The 21,815-nt window shown below is 40.9% G+C and overlaps 1 protein-coding gene across 2 annotated transcripts in view; it reads left to right on the top strand.

Moving 5' to 3' along the window:
- Positions 1–21,815, top strand: part of ppp1r16b (protein phosphatase 1, regulatory subunit 16B) — a 122,127-nt gene that overhangs the window by 92,108 nt on the left and 8,204 nt on the right. For both annotated transcript variants that reach the window (XM_034680746.1, XM_034680738.1), the window contains exons 4-6: positions 7,558–7,703; positions 9,551–9,654; positions 16,631–16,755. In XM_034680746.1, coding sequence (XP_034536637.1) covers positions 7,558–7,703; positions 9,551–9,654; positions 16,631–16,755 — 375 coding nt within the window. The remainder of the gene's footprint in view (positions 1–7,557; positions 7,704–9,550; positions 9,655–16,630; positions 16,756–21,815) is intronic.

Raw genomic sequence — 21,815 nt, 5'->3', positions numbered from 1 at the left:
AAAGGAACGCTGGGTTGAAACTAAACTCCAGAGCCTGATGTCCAGTTATAAGAAACAGTAATCAACATGTGAAGGTTCTTTTAAGAACAAAACATTCTGTTTAGCAGCCTGCTCGGACACACGTGAAGCCAGTTTGTAATATGATGACCCTGGTTGGTTTAGCTAACAATCACAGCCACGGCAGCCTCTGTCTCCTGCCGTGAGGCCCCAAGTTCACAATTTGGGGTGAACTTGTCGATAAGAAGAAGAAGACTAAAGCCTCCTCGCCCAGTTTCTTTTTCCTTTTATTTTTGTCACCGGTAAAAGTAGTGACACTTCAAGGAAACGGGTGAGTGGATAAGAACTTGTTTTCCTGAACGACCTTAGAGGTTGACAGAGATTGTAACCCTGCCAGTGGATTCTTTCAAACACACCTGCCTCATGTTGTCTCGTGTTTTGTTGAGTCCCAGCTGCTTTTCCGCTCAGAGCTCTGTTTCCAGAACCTGAGGAGGAGGAGGGTGTGGTTGACTGAGAGGGGAAAGAAGACACAGAACATCAACTTCATCTTGTCACATTTAAAAAACAACGACTTCAGCGACGGAGCATCTCAAATATGTATGCAGAGATGACACAGACGGATACTGAGATGTCTGAGGCGGCCTTTGAACTTGCACTTTAATGATCATCTGTCGGATTTGAGATGTAAAGTTATTCCTGTCTGGACTGAGACTTTACATTAGTCATCCAGTTTTTCCTGCTCTTCTGAGGACCTTAAACTCAGACCTGCACGCTCTTCACTGCATTGTTCTAACAGCCAGGCCTCTGAGTTTACCACAGGTCCTCAAATCATAAAAGTAGTCTCTCTAAGCGCCTGCTCTTAGTCATACTGAGAGGTATTTTCAAAATGTGATAAGGTGTTAGTGCTATTTTTATGGGTTGTCAAAAATACTGATACATTAACTTTATTACTTTACCGCATGATAAAATACACCATCATTTGTACTTTGATTTTCAGTAGTATCACAGTGAGCTGAAAATTTGGTGTCTTGATCCCAGAACTCTTAACCAGTATGTCAAGGAGAGGGAGAGGTGAGAAAAAGAAATGACATGCCTTAGAGGCCTGAGCTGTGCCTGAGCAGAGAGCGGTCTCCTAGTTCTCCCACTGCCTGGATTCAATCTATCAAACCTTTATGGTCTAATTCCAAACAGCTGAACTCATCATTGTACAACGTTTCTGCTCTCAGCCTCTCTTCCCTCATGATTTGCATCAGTCCCATCAGCTCTGGTAAAAATTTAAAGCCCTTTTTATAATTGAATGTCCTGCAGCCTCAGCTGTGCTCTCTGTCACCTGGTCCTGGTCAGGGCTCACTTTACCCTAGTATCTCAGCCTCATATCGATTCACAGCAGTGCCAGGGATTAGAGGGGTCTTTGTGTTTCAAGAGGGCCAAAGACAAAACAAATCATTACAAATCAACCTATTTAAAAAGTATATCCAGAAATAGATATATTTCACCAAAAAAAGATGAAGTAACTTATGTAACTCCTGGAGAAGAAACTTTTAGAATACACTTTGAAAAATAATTTTAGAAGGGCTGCTTGTGTGAACGCAAACAGCCACCTCGACGTTCAATGAATTGTTCCTGCCAGCTCCTTCATAAAATTTCCCCTAGAAGTCAAGGATGAGCTGATTTGAGAACACAGCAAGAAACATTCAGGGAAATTCTATATGAGCGAGGAGGTGGGGTTGATGAAGTTTATACCAGGTGACCAACACAAACCTGTAAAGCCTGATTTATACTTCTGCGTCGAATCGACAGCATAGCCTACGCCCGAGGTCTGCATAGCCCCTGTACCTACGCAGAGGACTACGCACGTAGGTGACGTGCACCTCCTCAAAAATATTACTACTTGTCAAATCGTTGCAGACTGCAAGCCCTGTGATTGGTCCCCTCGGCTGCATTGTATTTCCTGCTATTTTCAGCACTTCAGGGATACCTGCTTATCGGCCGCACATTTGCTGTGTATTTCATGTCCTCCTCTCTATTCTTCCCTGAAATCATTGCTGTATGATAAACACTAACATATATCAGCTGTATATTAACATAATACGCTTGGAAACGCTGTAGAAATGTAGACAGAGATCGTAGCAGGGCCGGAAACAGGCAACCCGACTATGAGAGAGACCACACTGCCCTCAGGCATTTCGGTGGAGTATTGCTGCGCATCAGGGACGCATCGCACAAGTATGTGGGGCTCACGTCCGCATCAGCCCCTGCTGCGTAGGAAAACGCAGAAGTATAAACCAGCCGTAAGAGCGACATGTCATAGGATGAATAAAAGATGAGAACAATGAAGCTGTCTACACATCACTTCGTTAACATGTAGCATTGATACAAATGTGAAAACCATCATCATGTTGCAAACACAGTTTTTTTTAAGATTAATTTCACGTGTTGGCCCCATGTCTGAATAAGTACTCGTATAACTTTGAAGAATTTGATAAAAGTCTTATCAGGCTTTTTAAGATTAATTTTGGTAGGACAGCTTGAGAGGGACAGGAAATATGAGAGTATGACATGCACCTAATCACACAGGGACCTACAACTAGTGCAACGAGGACTGTTTCCCCTCTACATGGGGCGCCTGATCCTCCAACTGAGCTGAACCAGTGCCAATCCATGTCTCCACATGTGTTTTCTCAGGGTTTTTATTCCATAAACTTTTTGTCACATTATTACTCAGGGGTTATTTTCAGAAGGGACTTGAGACTCTGCTAGCCCCCCTCCTTTGGTCTCACCCACTGGCCCTCGTCTTAGTCAGTCTTAGCCTTATTTCCATGTAGCTTTGCTCTTCAACCCGGACCACAATCTTCTCAGCCCACAGACCGATCCCTGTAAGACTGCTGCTGTTGTTCTTGTTGGTAACAATTGTTGCCTTTGTTCGAGCCACACTCCAGTCCTTGTGTGAATAGTTGTCATGAAAGGCACATTATTTCCCTGCTTGCCTCATCGTCTTGTTGCCAAGATAAGTCAGGTGGAGGCTGGTAAACAGCAGATCTACAGAAGGTTAGGAGTGCAGCGTGAAGGTAGGCTGAAGTAAGTGTGGTTTTATTCAGGAGGGGGAGGCTAAGAGATCAGCACTGTTGTTAGCTAGCATGTGGGTTGCAGCCGCTGGGGTTTTTCTGATGACATCTGTCATGCCAGTGCTGCAGGCATTCACTTTACATGTGAGCTAATCCATCAGAAGTCTCTGACAGGCAAGTGTGTCTCTTCAGGGTCTTGTTCTCGTCACTTTTATGAGGCTGCACATTCCTCCTGAATAATTTCTTCATGCTTTCCAATTACCAAACACTGACTGATAATAAAAATCTATAACCCGCTCTCTGAATTACCATTTCCATGTAACAAGATGTGCATTTTTCCAATTTATTACAGCCATACAAACCAATACATAAATGATATACTGAAGGGAATTTATGACTCATGCTCTTATGTTCCTTTTTTTTTTAATCGATCATCTTTTCTGCTTTTTTCCACCCCAGACATAGGAAGTAGTTGACACGAATGAATCTGCTTTCACAGAGTCAAACTTCTGCTTTTGCAGCTGTAGAAGACGGTTATAGAGACATGCTTGTTCTGTTTCTCACCTTCCTAATCTGATCATCACTGACAGTACAGGCCCTTCACAACAATTCAAACTGGAGTCTTATTCTGCCTAGAAGAGGTTATGTGATGTTTAAGCACATGATCATTTCCCTTCAACCTCTTCATGGATTGATTCAGGAAAGTTTCAGAATAAAGAGAAACCTCCCCAGTTAGTAAACCTCCAGCTGTGATCTTTGACCAGGATCTTTGTACATTGCGTTCCTGCCTGTTGAATAATGTGTCTCCTCTTTCGCTCATCGTAGTTTCCCCCACAATCTTTCACATCAACAAAGGAAGGAACAGGTTTTTATGAAACGTAAAGAACAGCATATCATCAGCATATCAGCATATACGTTTATGGTGGTTTTCCCTTTATGACTTGTTGGACACTTGTTGCAGTAGCTGTTGCTTGCAGTAGCAGCTGTGAGACTAAATAGCCTTGGTTGTTTCCATTAAACTACAATTTGTGAACTTGTACTTTTAAGATGAAACCACTGAAAAGGATTAAATTTGACGTATGCAACAGGTCGATTCGCATTGCTTCTCATATTTGCTTCTCAGGCTTCCCATTACAACGTCATGCAAATATTAACAGCTGTATTGCTGATGTTGATTCTCTTGTAGTTATCATTTTAATTAAAAAAGCAGGAACACTGTACAAGTTTTAAACTGGGTCATAAAAAGTTTGACCAAAACCTCTGTTAAAGAATGTTTTTGTCAGGCGGTCCTGCTTCCAGTCAGTCTGCAAGTTGTGTTCTTTATGCATCCATTTCACCTCATATCTGTCTTCCTGCTATCTTTCCTCTGCATCTGAGAAGTAATTTCATTTCCTCTCTTGTGTTGTGTATTAATTTATGTACTCCCCCAGAGTCCTTATCAGACTAGCCTCGGCTGTCGGAGCTACAAAACTCCAGAGAATGCACACAACTCATTTTCTCCTCACCTCAGTGTGGTCTAATGGTTTCTTTTTTATCGGTGTATAAGAATTTAGGTTTCCTTCTTCTTTTATTTCTTTTTAGGGAGGCAGAGACAGAGATGGAGAGCAGGTGACTGAGAGGAGTTATTGTGGTTTTATTTTGAGGCCTGCAGGGATGTAAGGGGCACCAAACACGGCAGCCTAAGCCATGAAATAGTTTCACAGTCACATCCATAAATACGTTTCTGTGCTTTGCTCTTGTTCACTTGATAACAATTAACACTCAATCTAAATTTACAGTCTGCAAAGTGTCTAAATGACAGGAAACGATGAATAAAGAGGAGTGCTATTTGCATTTTTCAGAGTGACTTTGTCTTAAGGTCTGCCCTACACTTCTTCGACTTGGCATTTCCATTCTGTAGGTTTATATTTGTTTGTGCTCCTCTCTGTATTACTGTCTGACTCACTCTCGCTCTGGCTCTCAGATACTTGAAACCTCCAGAGATTACACTTCAGCTCATCCTCTATGTTAATCCTTGAAAAGAAAAATTCTCTGCACACCCAACTTTTCAAGGGCATGCATAGTGAGCATGCACAGAGCGTTGGACTGTTTCAAGATAGGGGCAAGAGGCAGAAGAGGACTGGCTTTTGGAAAAGAAACTCTTAATAAGAAGTTTCAGATGTGTAACTGCATCTTTAAATTAAATCATGTCTCTGCTTCCCCTCAGGCAGAGTCTCCGGTCTGACGGGTACCTTGTTAAGAAAAAGCAATTTCACTTGTTGGCCCCATGTCTGAATAAGTACTCGTATAACTTTGAAGAATTTGATAAAAGTCTTATCAGGCTACATTTCTGTTACACTTTGAGCACTGCATACTTCAGTATCTAACACTGTCAGATATGTGAAGGGCTTCAACTGATAAAGCCAATAGTTTACCTTTTCCATGTCTGAAAAGAGACGCACTTTGGGTGAGAAGTGAACGAAAGGAGGAGCTACTTTGGGACTAGGGATGGGGATCATTACTTATGTTGATGTTGTGCCATTATCACGCCTCCTCAACGATCCAGGTCTTTATTGACTCCACTATTGATAATTTTCTAGTACATTATTAACAGAACTGGTAATGCTTTTATTGATTACATTTTATTTACCTTCACCTCGTAATCATTTTACTGATCCCACCTGAGTGTTACCCTTTGCCACCTTGTTCAGTTTGCTTACTTTTATCCTGCTGAGTTCATCATAGATTCTAACACACAATGACTGTTTTTAACTGAGAGGACTAGCTATAAAGTTTGTGTGTGCTGAACATGGCTGCTTTGACTGGAGGAGGACTGTTCTGCAGCAGCAGCAGCAGTCAGAGTTTAGACGATCAAATGTACTGCGTTTTGGTTTAATTTGATGCACCATGCTGATGTGCTCGGCCATAGAGGTTGTGTTCCTTCAGTTGTAAGAAATTGTTTTGCAAAAGAAATTGCATTTTGCTTCTTCTTTATCTTTTACTTTGGTAAAAAGTAGCAAAACATGGAAGGCAACATCAATACTGAAGACTTCTGTAGGATAGCCCTTTGCAAGGGTGCAGACTGGGATCAACTGAAAGTACCAGAAACCCTTAGGAGGAGATAATTCTGCTTAGGATTAGAATATTTGGATTTATTTGTTCTTTTCTTCATTTTTTCCAGATTTAGCTTCTGTGTGTCACCACAGCTTCTCTAAATTGTTTAAACCCTGATCAAATGACTTAGTGAGGGCCGGATCATAATGGGATTTGCACCAGTCGTTTTGTCAGAGCATTTTAACATTTCATCATGACAGATGCCTCATTTTCATTTCAAAACACTCCCAAGTCATCCCACAACAGTGACAGTGCTTTCTGGTACAAACACGCAGATGTTATGCTGGAACAAATGAGGAATTTGTTTCACTTTCATGTGTCTTTCAGTCTTTCATCAGAGTGATGAGAGGTTAGAATGTGATACAACAGATTTAAGCCACAAGTACTAACACAAACTCCTGCTGAGATGCCTCTGTCAGACTTTGGAAACCAGACTTCTGCTCTAAGTCTCCAGTTTCCTGATTTTATCTCACTCCCCTTCAACGACAAAGTCATCTCTTTCTTTCTCTCTCTCTCTCTCTCTCTCTCTCTCTCTCTCTCTCTCTCTCTCTCTCTCTCTCTCTGTTGATTTTGAATTGTCTTCCTGTATGTCTTTATGCATGCGATGCCGCCGCATGCGATGCCGCCACATTCACACCAATTAGCTCTGATGGGGAAAACTGCTGCTGCTGACAGTGGCTAGATTGGAAGATGGTTCTCATGGAAAACATTCTCCTTCCTCCCCACCCTGTAATCACACCCAAATTTAACGAGGAAAATACTCTCTGTCCCTCTCTGTCTTTGTGTGTCTGTCTCTGTGGATGGGAGTGAGCTATGGGTGCATTTCCAGTTTTGTCTCTGATCCAGAGAACAACCCACACAGTGGGCGAGATGTCAGACTGACTGTGTCCAAATTGGCTTAATGTGCTCTCAGTTCTGCACTCTGCAATAAGCCATTAAAAGACTTTGTTGGAGAAACAGTTTGACTTCTCTTTTTGTTCTTTTGGAAAAAATTGTCTCCTTTCAGCCTTTTTTTTTATCAGTGATTAAAAGGATGAAACTTGCAGCAGCATTGCAGCACAGCAGTGTTCACTGTGTGTGTAATATGCCACTTCAGACTGAAAATAATAAAACTAAAAGTTACTTTTCTGCCAGCATTTCATTTCATCAGGGAAACTGTGGATCTCAACGTGCTGCCAAAACTTCTTTTGTTAAAAACAGCAGAGACAAACTCATATCCTGCAATTACACACAATGTCACGCTAGTTTCATTTCTCCAACACCCTCCTATTCAGTCACTTCTCCCTCCAGTATTTATCCATCTATTCCTCACTCACTTTTCCCCGTCTTACATACTTCTTATCTTCTTCTGGGAGTATAAAAATTTTAGTTTTTTCCTCTCCCCCTATTATTTTCTCTACAGTGTTGCATAGATAACTACGAGGAGATGGTGAAGATCCTGCTGGACCGAGGAGCCAGCGTCAACGCTCAGGACAACGAGTTGTGGACGCCACTGCATGCTGCTGCTACCTGTGGCCATGCAGGACTCGTCAAGATCCTCATTGCACAGTAAGACATGCTGATACACTACACCTGCTGTCCACTCCCCCTCACTACACTTGGATGTCCTTTAGAAATAGTGTTGTCTCCTCTTGCCTGGAACGAACACTCACATTTACAAAATTGATATAGGTGAGTGTCTGATTCAGCCAAGCGGCAAACTCCGGTCTCAAACGATGAAGCCAATGCGGAAGTGATATAAACTGCAATACATCGAAAATCCGCTTGAGGCTGGCTGCAGAAACACCGGAAACCACATAGATATGAATGGGAAAAAGACGATCTTTGCAGCATTAATACACATGTTTACAGCCTGGTTCAAAAAATGGCTTGGCCCTACAACGCTAATCTCTCTAATGGCATACACTGTACGGGGGGTGAATTTTTTTCTAACGTGACGGTTAAGAAGATATTAAGATTATGAGTTTTGCCCAAATAAGGACATGACTGACGTGACTCCCGGTCGGGAACACACAGCCATTGGCTAAGAGACTCACACTACGTCACACTCTGCCTAGTTGAGTTCCGCATTACCAATATGGCTGCCGCCGTCGATTTGCTTCAAAACAGCTCTCAGGAACAGATGGGTGACGTAACGGATACTACGTCCATATTTTTTACAGTCTATGGATTCAGCTCAACAGGTTTTTGATCACCTGTTACATTTCAAGATCCATGCTGTGAAAAAATATTACAATATGCTGACGATGAGCTATAATCATATGTCTAACAAACATTAAATATTATCAATTGTGCTGAAAATAAAAAGAAGATGGAACATTTGGGTCTCAAAGCTCCTTTTATGAACTTTCTGTTTGTGTTGATTTTGGCGCCCCCAGTGGACAAAGTGATGCCTCTTACATCTTCTCTGATATTGAACTGTATGTGTGTAAGTAGTGCCATGTGACAAAAGAAAATCATCCTGCTTTCTTTGAACAGTAAAATGTATCATTCTTTATGACTGTTTAAGTGGAAAAAGTAAAGAACATTGTTTTTTCAGCGTAATGTGAATCATTTAATCTGACACCTATCTCTCTAAGTGGTTACAGGCATTAAAAACTGCAACAATTATATCGTCAGTCTTGTGGTTGATTGATTTTTTTGCTTTGTAGATGATAGAGTCATCCCTGTTTTTTTTAGTCTGTTCCATAACCAGTCGAAAATTTCTCACAGTGGCATTAACTAAAGAAAAATGTTAGCTCACATCAAAGTAATACTGTGACGTCACACATTTATCCTAACAAGAAATGGTCAAACATACATCATACACATGCAAGGCAACTAAACACTAGCAAGAAAAGTGACAGGCACACCTGTGTGTCAATAAAAACACAACATATACAGACACACTGCTGCCATCTGTTGACAAGCCCCTCTTCATATTATCTGGAGTCACTGTCCATAGTGAAATAACTAATTAAAATGCTGAATAATGCATGCCAACTTGTTCTGGACAGAAATAATTTAATTAGCATCATTAGTGAGCGCTCCATTTGAGATTTATTTGGCCGTTCCTGTCCAGGACTTTGAGTTATGGATCAGCTTTTCTCAGCCTTTCCCTGTTCTGAATATAAAACAGGCCTGTTTTAGTTTGAGGCGAAGAACATGGCTGATGTAAACAAATGTTTCAGAACATCTGAAATCATTACAAACTATTTTTAACCTTCTTCCACTTTGTTCTTTTGGATTATGAACTTTATTCAGTACTCCCAGTAATATTATTCAGTTCTCTATGTAATATCATGAACAACCTTCCCTCATATATTCCCCATGTTAGCCCTGGATGTTGTACATGGTGAAAGAATGATAAGCCTATTAAAACAGGTGTTAATAATTCATCTGCTCATATTCCACAGTGGTGCAGATCTTCTGGCAGTTAACTCTGATGGGAACATGCCCTACGACCTTTGTGAAGACGACCCAACACTGGACATCATTGAGACCGCCATGGCCAACAGAGGTAGAGCATAAATTGTTTAAGAGATGACATGACTGCAGAAGTCAGGGTTCGTGAAAAGCATATTAAGTCTGTTGCTCTCAGTTGGGAAAACCCTCAGATAAGAAAAGTTTCTGTGCTTCTAGACAAGTTTGGGAACTCATCAGTCTCACAATGTCTGCAGACAGATTGAATAAATGAGATAATATAGCTTCTCCATGGGCAGAAATGATGCCATTGTGGAGAGTGTGCTGTGTCTACTCCATTCCATATCATGCCCATTCTGACTAGCTTGTACCACTTTTGTTTTTAACATTAACAGAGTTTAAACTTTCATTGTTCTTGTATATGATGTTTCTGTGAAGCCAGAGGTCAAACTAACATATGACAGAGGCAGGAGAACAAAACACACCCTTAATGGAGTACTAGTGAATCCCATTGCTGTTAAAGCAGTTTACAATTACAACAACGGTGTGTGAAACACAACAGAATTTTGAAAAAAGGGCCTTTAATTTACACTAATACAAGAAAAAACATTCTATTTGTAGTGTTAATTTTCTTCCACATAACAACTGTTTCCAGTAGATTTAATGCCCATTAGCAAGATGGCTCAGTAAGCTAATTCTGAGTCATTTTTAAATTAAAAGTCAGAAAGAAATACCAGATGGCTACATTAAAAGTTGCCTTTAGCATTAACATACATTAACAAAGGAAAGGCAATGTTACTGAAACACAGTGTAGAAGTAATTGGTTAGTTCTAGGGATGTTCACATTTAGTTTACTACACTATCAAACATCGCCACACTCACTAGTCGGCCCTAGAAATACTAGTTGGTTAAGCGGATACCAATATTTTATAATTGTAGGCCTTGATAACAGTACTATACAACAGACTACCTCAAAACTTGCACATTTGCACATTCAATTGCACTATGACATAGGAACTCAATCAGTCCATGCACCATATTTATATTTGTATTTATATTTCTAGATTTATTGCTGCTGTCTTCCTTAAATTTTGTGTTCTTTATGGCTTTATATGGGACCCGAGAAACTAAATTTCATTCCATATCATGCAACAGCTTGTGTTGGTATGACAATAAAAAACACTGAATCTTGAATCCTTGAATCGTAAATGTTGTTTATATAAGTGCTAACCTGCGGCACAGTCACCTACCACTGGCTGGGCTGTAGCTCCCATTAACAGTTACTACCATAAAGCTTTGATGCTCTACCACCAGGATGTAAACAGGCACAGAGTACAGATGGCATCTCATCGCTGTTAGTCAGTGTTTTGATCTGGAAAATCAGGATAAAGTTGTATGTATGCTGTGTCTTGAATATAACCACTTGATCACAAAATGTTTGACCCGCACAGGCATGTAGATGTTCATCGGCAATGAGGATTGATGGGTGGTTCTAGCTCTGCTAGTGTTAGCCACACTTAGCAAAGCAATGTGAACTCATTTACCCCAGACTCGGATCACATGTTTAACTATGTTACATAAATTATGCTCAATTCTGACTGTTTTCAAGTTTTTCATCCATCCTATGGCTAGACTGACATCTTATTCAGCATAATTCAGTATTGGCTGAATGTATAGCTAAAATAATTTGTTTTTAATCTTCAATGATGTCATAACAAGAAAAATGTCTTTTAAGGTTGAAAACAAGCAACTTTTTTAGCCAAACGTACTGCTGACCTAGGTTGCTTTGTGTAAATCCTAGGACTACTAACTAGAAGCCAATGTTAGCCTACAAGGCAGTAGGAGAATATGCCACATTGGATTTGACAGTTCAGAACTGCATGTTTCTATTAATAGTAACCCTGTTATCAAATGTTGTTAGTCAATGAAGCCCCCTGTGGCTTTACCTGTCATGTCCTGCTGGGTTACTACACAAGACTGTAAGCTAATTAGCCAGACTTGCTACAAATATAGATTACATTAGAGAAGATAAGACTCACTGATTAATCCGGTCCGTATGTTCTGGTTTGCAAGGTGTCTTTTTCCCTCTTTTCGGCCCCCAACCCTTAACATAAGAAAGTTACTTTAACTTCTCTATAAAAACGAGAGAGTGCTGTTGCCTCCTGCAGCCTCAAAAGTATGTCAACCACAGGAGCTAACGGTTAAAGAAGATGGCTGCCAGTTTGTGACCTCAGAGCACTCAGTGTCCCGCAGTGTTTGGATTGACAGCAACAGGATATTCACAATGTTCTCACTCTCTACAGGATGCAGATGGGGACACAGTATATTCATAGTGTTTCACTGTAAGAAGCTGCATCGTAACACTTCTCCATGACGTGACGCTAAGAGTTGAAGCAGGTCAGCTGTGACAGGCTCATAAATGCACATCAGTGAGAGAGGAAGAGGAACTCCCGCTGTCTTTTGGAGGTGTTTGCATTTCTGTCTTTGTTTGACACAAAGAGTTGGGGTGACGCACAGATTTATTTACTCTGCAGTTAAATCACACTAAACACTCTGAGCTTAAGCTCCTGTCAATGGTTTGTGTTTGTTTTGGAGCAAACCGTTACATCTACAGGCAGACGTGTGAGCACACAGTTGGCAACAAAGCAGTAGAATCTGTGGCCGCGGGGGCTTTGAGTTTAGAAAAATACTGAAGTATGAATGCCAAGACTGACTGCTGAAATGTGGTTTGTTGAGCAGGAACAGCTCAACATTTTAGGAAAAATGCTTATTTGCTCAGTGGTGGAGAGTTGAATACGATTTTTGATGCCAACTTTTTAAAAAAAAATTTGCAGATCAGAGGTTGTGTTGAGTATATCTTGGCAGCTGAAAATTTAGGAAGTTATAAGCCATGAAATAATCTGATTTAAAATTCCTTTCAAAGTGCTGAATAATCATTTCTATACTTAAGTTGACAAAGCATAACATGATGACTAGCCAGTCTTATGGTGCTAGATGCTGTTATTGTTATATTTGGCATGAGTTAAGCTAGCTGTTGAATCAGTTTCCAGTTTTCACCCCTCCCTGTTCAGTGTGTACAAATAAAATAGACTAGCGTCTTGTTTTTTTATCTGGCTTTAGACACGTTTCAATTTGCTGTAAATACGGCCAAGTTAACATGGGTGTAGAGGGGGTTTCCTAAGCTTTTGGAGCGAGCCTCAAGTGGGCACTGAAGGGACTGCAGTTTTTTTTGCAAATGTCAGTGATGTTTCCTGACATTTTTGCTTTTATTGGATAGGAAAGCTGGAGAGAGACAGAAAATGGGAGGGGAGTAGAGAGTGGGGGAAGACCATAGACTGTATAAAATATGGGCTTAGTATCCGTGACATCACCCATCTGTTTCTGAGGCGCTGTTTTGAGGCCAATCATCGGCGGCAGCCATATTGCTGCTGTCGAGCGATTGTGACATATAGAGGCGGGCTTTGAGCCTCCTAGCCAACAGCTACAGTGTTCCCACCTGTCAATCAAGTCAGGTGTGCCTCTCATTGGAAGACTCGTAATCTCAATATCTTCCAAATTACCACGTTAGAAAAAAAATTCAGCTATCTAGACTACACTTGTCTTTTGAACCAGGCTGTAAACATGTTTATTTCTGCTGTAAAGATCGTCTTTTTTGAATTGGTGTGTATGTGGTTTCCGGTACTTCCGGAGCCAGCGTCAAGCGGATCCTCGCTGAACTGCAGTTTTTAGCACTTCCTCGTTGGACTCATATTTTTAGACCGGATGTTGCCGCTTGGTGAAGGCATGCAGCAAATGGTAGAGACCAGGAGTCAAACCTTCAACAGCGACGAGGACTATAGCCTAGTATGTATATGGGGCACACACTTGGACCGCTAGGCCAACAGCGCCCCATTTGAGGCTTTAAATGAGGTTCTCTTTCCTCTGAAGTAAACCAAACTTTAATTTGTTTTCACCTGCACCGTTTGATTTTACAAAGATGGAGTTCAGGGGTGTTGTTGATTTGGCATTTGTGCAGTCCCGAGAGGTATAGCAGCAAACGAGAGGGTTAAAAACTACTTGACTTTTCTGTGGTCAAGGTGCCTTTCAGTTTAATTTTGAATCCCAAATGCTTCAGTGGAGATGCTCAGGGATACACAGGAGAAACTGTGTGGAGGCAGGGTGGTGCTGCAGATCATCATCAGTGCTCAGTTATATTTCCTCTGGTAATTAAAGGTCAAAAAACACCTGACAGTAGAAGTGCTGCATTGTAAACAAGAACAGGGTTAAGGATTTTGACAGTGCAAAGAGACACCTGACACCTCATTATGTGGGTGTCATCCTGATTTTGAGACCACAATTTGACAATCCCACAGAGACAGAGTGAGACAGAGAGGGGGTGTGGACGTGCAGAGGGAAAACAGAGATCCCAGAATGAGGTCCTCAGTTTATGGTATTGTCTGAGCAGCGGCAGGATGTAATCAGCGATACAGTAGGTGAGAAGAATGATGATTAAGCCGATCAAAGAGAGCGCAGTGCTGCTAATTGCTCCGAAATGTTTCCATCTCTGTACTGCTGGATATCACCTCTCTTCAGAGACACCGCTGGGATGGGCACACAGTCCCTCTCTCTCTCTCTCTCTCTCTCTCTCTCTCTCTCTCTCTCTCACACACACACACACACACACACACACACACACACACACACACACACACACACACACACACACACACACACACACACACACACACACACACAGAGCACTTCATATGCACCATTGGCTGATCTGACTCTTCCTTGATCCTCCCCTGTTGAGCCCGGTTCATGTGTAATAAGCTGCAGTGATAAGAGGGGAATCTAGTGGCAGGGATTTAAGCAGGGAAACAGAGCGAGGAGTGCAGGAAAGTCAGCCTCAGTGGACACAGAGCTGGAACGCTGAATGCCATGTTGTATCCTCAAAGATGGAGGGACAAAGAATTCACTGACTGCTAGTGGACATAGCTGAAACCATGATGATGTCACCCTTTAGATTCTGAATTATTATGTCCCTGGATGACCTTTATGGGTTGATTATTTAAGATATCTTTGACAATTACAACTATTTGAATTATTGTACATTGAATATCATGGTGTTCAAGGCTAACATTAGATTATGTTCTTGGCAGATACATTCATCAGATTAACCAGTAAGGAATATAATCTATTGTTGCAGCCTTTTTAAGTTTGGATTAACTTTTCTCTGCTATCTTCGCTCTTCTTGAAGCTAAATCTTTGGTGACAAGGGATATTGTTACTACCAACTTTTACAAAATCCAGTCTAGTTATATTTCTTAAAGACACAGAGTCCATTTTATTAATTATTACAACAGCGTCTTCACCTGCACCTTAACCAAAAATCTTCAATCTGCTCCAGATTGTGCACAACTCAGCTGCCAGACTATGTTTACAAATCAGTTTAAAGCTCTTGTGATGAGCGGTCTGTTTGTTTTGATTTTGGCGCCACCTGGTGATAAAACAGTACATCTTATCTCTTTGCTTATTTTGTCCTGTACATATTTAGGTTGTGTTTTCTGTACCAAAACTTCATCACTGTCTTTCAACAGAAATGTGTTGCTCATTGTGGATATTTGAAAATGTTGAAAAGAGTTGCACTCTTTCTGCAGTGTGCTGTGACTCACCTTTTTTTACATCTACCCTGCAGCAGCATTGGTGACAGGCATTGAAATAGATTAAGGAGAGGTAGTCAATCTGGTCTCTGGGGGTCTTGTTTGCTTTTATAGGACATAAAGAGGCATCACTATTAATTCCAGTCTGTTTCATAAGCTTGTAAACATTTCTTATAGGAGCTTTAAGATCTTCTTTTGACCTGTAAGAATACACAGGTGCATCTCAATAAATTTGAATATTATGGAAAAGTTAATTCATTTCCATGGTTCAAGTAATTCTCAAGTTTAAGAATAGATTGTTTCTTTTATTCACTCATTTTTTGTTTTATGCATTTCTCATATAACGTTAAAATGAGGAACATTTGCTGCACTTCACAAAATCCAGTGGGGCATTGTTAGCTGTGGGGCATCACTGTAGTTAAATCAAAATACGACCCAATCTAGTCATGTAATATTTGTGGCATCAGAGCCACAGAGACAGAAAGCACACAGAGGAAAACAGTTGCTGGAGGGGCTGCTCGTCATTAAAGCAGAAAAAGAGGACTGTCATCACCCTGATTCCTGCATCTGCAAACAACCTCGGGCTGTGATTGTGAATTCAGAGCGAAATAAAACAGTTCACCTCTGCAACAGTTTTAAGCCCCTCCATCAAACCCACAGACCATCACCTGTCAGTGTGGGCCATGGTCAACAGAAGAGTGACACTGAAATAGGACTTTAAAATGCTGGTCTGGAGGCAGCAGAGTTGGCTGACTGAATAGATTTGCCTTCAGCTTCTCTCGCACAGGTTCAATTTATGACTAGAGAAATGTCCCAGGGCTGAAATACTGACATTAAGACATGCAGAGTCAGGAGAGGCTTGTTCAGCTCTACTTTTTATGTTGAGTGAAAGTGGCAAGATTCATGGTAATATCCTCCATGACGAATAAAGCTGATCAATTTCCAAATAACAATGTGGATATTCCAACTTTAGGGTCTTATTTTCAACTGCTATAATAAAAAGGATGAGAAACATTTTCAGGCAAGACATATTCAATCTGTTTATTTTGACACCTTACTTCATAGACACAGACATAATAATACAGTCGTCACAGCTCAGACAGCAGTGTACAGTACTGAGCAATCCTGCTGAGCTGAGGGAAAAGAAGTCAGGTGTGTCGGTCACAGTATTGAGCTGTAGCTGGCGTTAGGATGTTGGATTCAAGGAGGAATTTAGAGCGGTGGTGACAGACAGAATCACCCGAGCTTCACTTACGCCAAACACCACAAAACTGTTCATCTAGAGATGGATGAAAGTCAACACTAATACACATTGAGACCAAACATGTCATTTTTCTCGCCTCACTCATGAACTGGTACTATCAGCCAATTGTAGTTTTAACCCAAGTCCTGTATGTTCACACTGGTTGTGCTTGTGTTTTTGATTGACAGGTATCACCCAAGAGATGATCAACGAGACACGGGCATCGACAGAGAGGAGGATGCTGGGAGATATTCAGGAGCTGCTGCGACTGGGAGAGGAGGTCAACCAACAGGACTCTCTGGGAGCCACACTGGTAAGATTTAGTGTTTCAACTTTCCTCTACAAATCTCAATTCAAAGGAACAGTGTGTAGTAATTAGCAGCGTTTAGGAAAACAGACTTGGTAGAAATTAGAAATGGGACATGAAAAACTTTACTTTTAAAATTAGATAATATTCCCATTACCTCTTCAATTTATATTAATATTATAATAATAATATTTGAGCATTCAAAAGTCATCGTTTTTACTGGTGCCTGGTTGTGATACGGTATTCCCACCAGACAGCGGCAGAGGAGCGTCTCAAAGCTGTTTGCTAACCGCATTTAGTAACAGGAGGAGAAGAATACTAACTGCATTAAATAGCAAAAGAAGAAGAAAAAATTAGCGTCACTCGCTTGAAATTGTAAACATACACGCCATGCTGCTGCATCACAGAAACACTAGTTCAAAGGTTGAGACAGATGCTGCCAGTACCCGCTACTAGCAGCTCCTGGTCCCGGTGTTGGTTAACGTGACTGCCGCAGAAACGGATCGGTAAAAGGACAGGTGTCCTGTTGAGTGTTTACTGTTTACACCTGCAGCGCAAAAAGTGTTGTATTAGTCGCTGTTGTCTCTACTTAACTTTTCGAACCTGCGGTCAGAGGGCTGGACCCAAGAAGAACAGACTGAAAGACCCAAATAAATAACATAGTGATTGTATGATTGAATTCCCATTTGACATAAAAACACACTACATTAACCCCTGGTACTAGATTCTTATTAATATCGGAATATATTTAGCAAAAAGAAGAAAATGTTGAAATACCATTTTTACTGTAGCACATAACTGATAAACCAGTAACAGTAACAACCACACTTTCTTTTACTTATAGTTTAAGTCACGTGATCAGCGCAGAAGCCTTGAGGGCAAAAGAGTGTGGTTAAATGAGAGCTGCAGCATGGACTTGTCCATTTACATCACATGAGGCATGAAGAGGAACTTAAAAGTTTGGGCATTCACAACCATTCAACAGCATCCTCTACACTGTTTCATTCCACTTACACTGCTGTGTGTAAGCCTACAGACTCTGTATTGAATGAACCTTGTCATGGTGTGTTTACAAGAAAAGCTACAGAAACTCAAGAAAATCTCCAAAGAAACTAAGGTATTCAGTGAAACCGTTTGTGAATATACAGAGGACTATTATGATTATAGATGCACCTTTTAATGATTATATGTTCTGTAAAGCTGCTTTATGAGACCATGAAACCTTCAACACTAATCAGGCTGTAAGAAGCTCTTTATGATCCTCTGAAAGGCTTAATCAGCTGTGTGATTTCATAATGCGCTGCAGATATAAAAGTGATCTGTTTCTAAGTGTTGAATAAACCTGCTGTCATACATACATAAATAAAAACAGTGCTTCACAGGTTGTAGAGCCCTGCGAGGCAAATTGATATTTGTGAGTCTACACTTCATGAATAAAATTGTCCAGAGTCAGATTAATGGGAAATACAGAGAGCCATATTAAGACAAATCAATTAATTTGACGAAGACTGTAGATTGTGCAGACTACCAGCTAAAATAAACCACTGATCACTTTGTACCTCTGGACTGCAACACTGTTTAGACACGATGCATCCTGTAGTAGTGCCTGCGGAAATATCAGCAGTGATTAAATCCTTTCAAAGTTTAAAACGCACTTAACAGGTCTGTATGTTAGGCATACAGCTTCAGGAAATAGACACAGCCTGGCAGCCAAGTCATCCTTCCCTCAGCTGGGCTTTGTAAATTGACTGTATATAAAGATGGATGCTGCATTGCCACCTCCTTCTGTTGTACAAAAAATGGTGCCAAAATTGCCCCACTAAGGCTGCTGTTATCTTGAACACTCATCTCGGCAGTAAGGATGGGCTGATAGAGCCGCAGTATTGACTTCCTGCCCCCTCCGCTAACTAAGGCACACATTTCACTCACTGAGAATACGGCCAAGATCCCTCATGTCTGCTCAGTCTTCAGCAGAACAGATTCTTGTGTAGGTTTAAAGAAGACACTAATGATTATGGAAAGTTCAGTGACTCTTCCTCTTTGATTTCGTCCTCCACTCTGCTCCAATCTGGTGCAGGAGCTCCATTCGTCAACAGAGCTGTCAATCACAGCATTATACGCCTATTTACAGCAACCAAATCAATAATTAAATGGAAACTTATTATTAAAGAATGACGTAACCAGCATGACGAGAAACCATGTTGAAGGAAAAATTGACATGTATTCTAATTTGTAAGATTAACCCATGTCCCATCTGATTATATGGAGGAGGCAGGGTTTATGACCTATTCTGCAGCCATTTATTAGAAAGAGCTCTAAAGGTTGGGCTTCATTTTCCGAGAGCTGTCAAGTCTTTCGTCTTTTTTTGACGTCAAAAATCCTAAATGCAGTGCAGTTAGTCTAATCCACCTGTATGTGCTTGATGCTAAGTTCATTAAGCACTGCTACCAGCTCATACACAGATCACTACACAGATCACTGCACATGCATGCTGAAGTGCCACCTTCATACCTCACCTGTGCACCTGTGTACCAAGGAGGCTGCTGGGGAGGCTGAAGGCTTCAGCAGGTTTGTTCATGAACCTGTGTCGCACTAGAGGGATAATTAATCATGCTGGTGTACCTTTCATTGTCGGACTTAATGACACAATCCTTGTTGCCTACTTAACATCCAGGGCATGATTAATAGGTAAACAGCGTTATTTAATATGAATGTCCATCACATTGTTTGTTTTGGGAACTTAGCTTTCATCCCTCATGTTATGTCAAATGAATTAGAAAGGATCCAGGCAGTTTATTAGGATACTTGAACACCCCCTTTGACACAGCCTCATGCCTCTGTGTGGATTATTGATTTGTTTGGGTAATTTTGATGTAGAGTATCAAATAACGTCCTCACGCTTCATCTAGCTCAGTGCAATGATTCTTAAAGTCAAGCAGGGCACAGAAAATTGTTGCCACATAATTTTGCACAGGAGCCTTAATGAAGTCTTTATTATGTGTCAAGGATTAAAGTACGAAACACAGTGACAGATCACAGGATGAAAATAGCCAGGGAACATGACATAGTAGTAGCCTAAAATAACCCTGTTAAGCTTTAAAGTCTTACCACAGATTGTCTGATTGAGCTGCTTGTCCCTCTGCTGTTCGAGTCATGTTAATCTCTATTCGAGCATGATGAAGCAAACTGGAGCATGCCTTATTAAAACTGCTGGCAGAGACAAGAGGGAGAGACCTGGAGCTGGCAGGGAGTTATCTAAGGCTTATCTTTTGTTTTCTGCTGAAAAATATTCTGCGTTCCAGTTTTGATGTGCCGGAAAACAGATTCTCATCTGTTTTGGTTGTTTGGGCGATCAAACTGTGATGATCAATCACTCTGAGAGGGATGGAGGAGAATTAAAGAAAACACAAACTGGAATAGTTTGGTGTGACAAACTCTGACACTGCAATATTAGAAAGCAGGCCAAAGCACACACCATCACAGGGCTGTCCTTATGTTATTACGTCACAGTCTCATTTTCCCTCTGCGTGGATAAACAAATGTCTTTCAATGGTCGTATTTTGTATTTTGGGAAGCAGAGTGTATCCGTTTAAACCCGTTGTTACAGAGAGTGCTTGCGAAAGCATCTCAGTTTATCGTTTTTATTATGATGTCAAAATCTAATCTTCAGATATGTCTTTATGAAAACTAAAGGCATTTGTGAGAGTTTAAGCTAAACTAATACTCGTTTTTTCAAGTGGTGGAAATTAACGCATACAGTTACTAAAGATTCTAATGTAATCTAAAGGTTCCTCATTCTAACGTAATGTTTTGGAGTTTTTTTAAAGAAATCCGCCTGCTAGACACAAGGCTATCACTGCTGAACTATTAATAATGCCTCTTCCCCCAATGCAAGACACTGCCGGTGTGTAGAGAGACGAGGTCCACAATATCTGGTGAATAACTTCAATAATGTAGACTAAATGAAACAACTTTCAACTAAGGCTTTTTTTTAATGGAGGAAATTTACTCATCCTGCCAAAGCGTCCGTTTCTCATCTTTATTTTGACGTACGTAACGAAGGTTTGATTGAAACAAAGCCACAGCCTGAGTGAATGAATCAAGCAGAGAGAGGTAGAGGAAGATGATTGAAGCTGTGGGCGCATGCTGCATCAATGGAGCTCATGACATAGAGATGTACTATCTTTTTTGATTTCTGGATACTAACAAGCATATTCAGATGTATAAACTATTTGTATCCACCTCGTTATCTTTCCGAATTCAGATTCAGATTCGGGCGCATCCCTACACACATTCTGATGGTGTTTAGTGCCTTCTTAACTCAACTTCCCCATTTCTTTTTAACTCTCAAACTTGTGATTGAGGCAGTCTATCATGCTGCACCAAAAAAGGCTTAAACTTCTATTTTCAAATTCAGTCCTCCTCCCCGGCAACGTTGGAAATGGAGTCTGGGATGAGGCTTGTGTTTGTAAAGGAGCTGTGTTGGTTAAATCATATACCTCCAGAAAGCTGAAATATCAGTGGTGTGTGTCATCTCATCCACACCAGCAGGAAGTGGAAATGAAAAACAGGCAGCGCTGAGCCTTCCAGGAAATGATAAAACTTAACACCACACAACCTCCAATGCTTTAAAATCATCTCCTCATTGAAGCAGCTCACATGAACATCCTCTTAAACACGTTGGGTTTGCAGAGATCAAGGAGCCATTGAAATAAGTGATGGGCTATGAAGCCTGAGTTTAGTCTTCACATCCTGTAGATTAATTCTGTGTGGGTGGTGTGGAGTTGTTTTTAAAACATATGATGGTGATTTTTCTCTTATTAGCAGTTTGATTACACCACCTCTGTAATGAAGATGCTGCAGTGTCTTTTATGTCCCTGATTCTGTATTAACATCCTCCTTGTGTCTTAATTCTTGCTTTCTCTTGGCATTTGTCATTCCTCCTGCTGTGGTAGTGTTTGATCTCTTTCAGTCCTCTGCAGAGAACAGGACTGTGATCGTCCTGATTTTAATATCTGCCTGAGGATCAACATTATTCGTTGTTTTCTGTGTTTTTTGTCTCGCTG

This window comes from Notolabrus celidotus, chromosome 1 (assembly GCF_009762535.1).
Source record: "Notolabrus celidotus isolate fNotCel1 chromosome 1, fNotCel1.pri, whole genome shotgun sequence".
NCBI classification, from domain to species: domain Eukaryota; kingdom Metazoa; phylum Chordata; class Actinopteri; order Labriformes; family Labridae; genus Notolabrus; species Notolabrus celidotus.
Note: the sequence above shows the minus strand (reverse complement) of the source record. Positions and strands in the feature narration are given on the sequence as shown.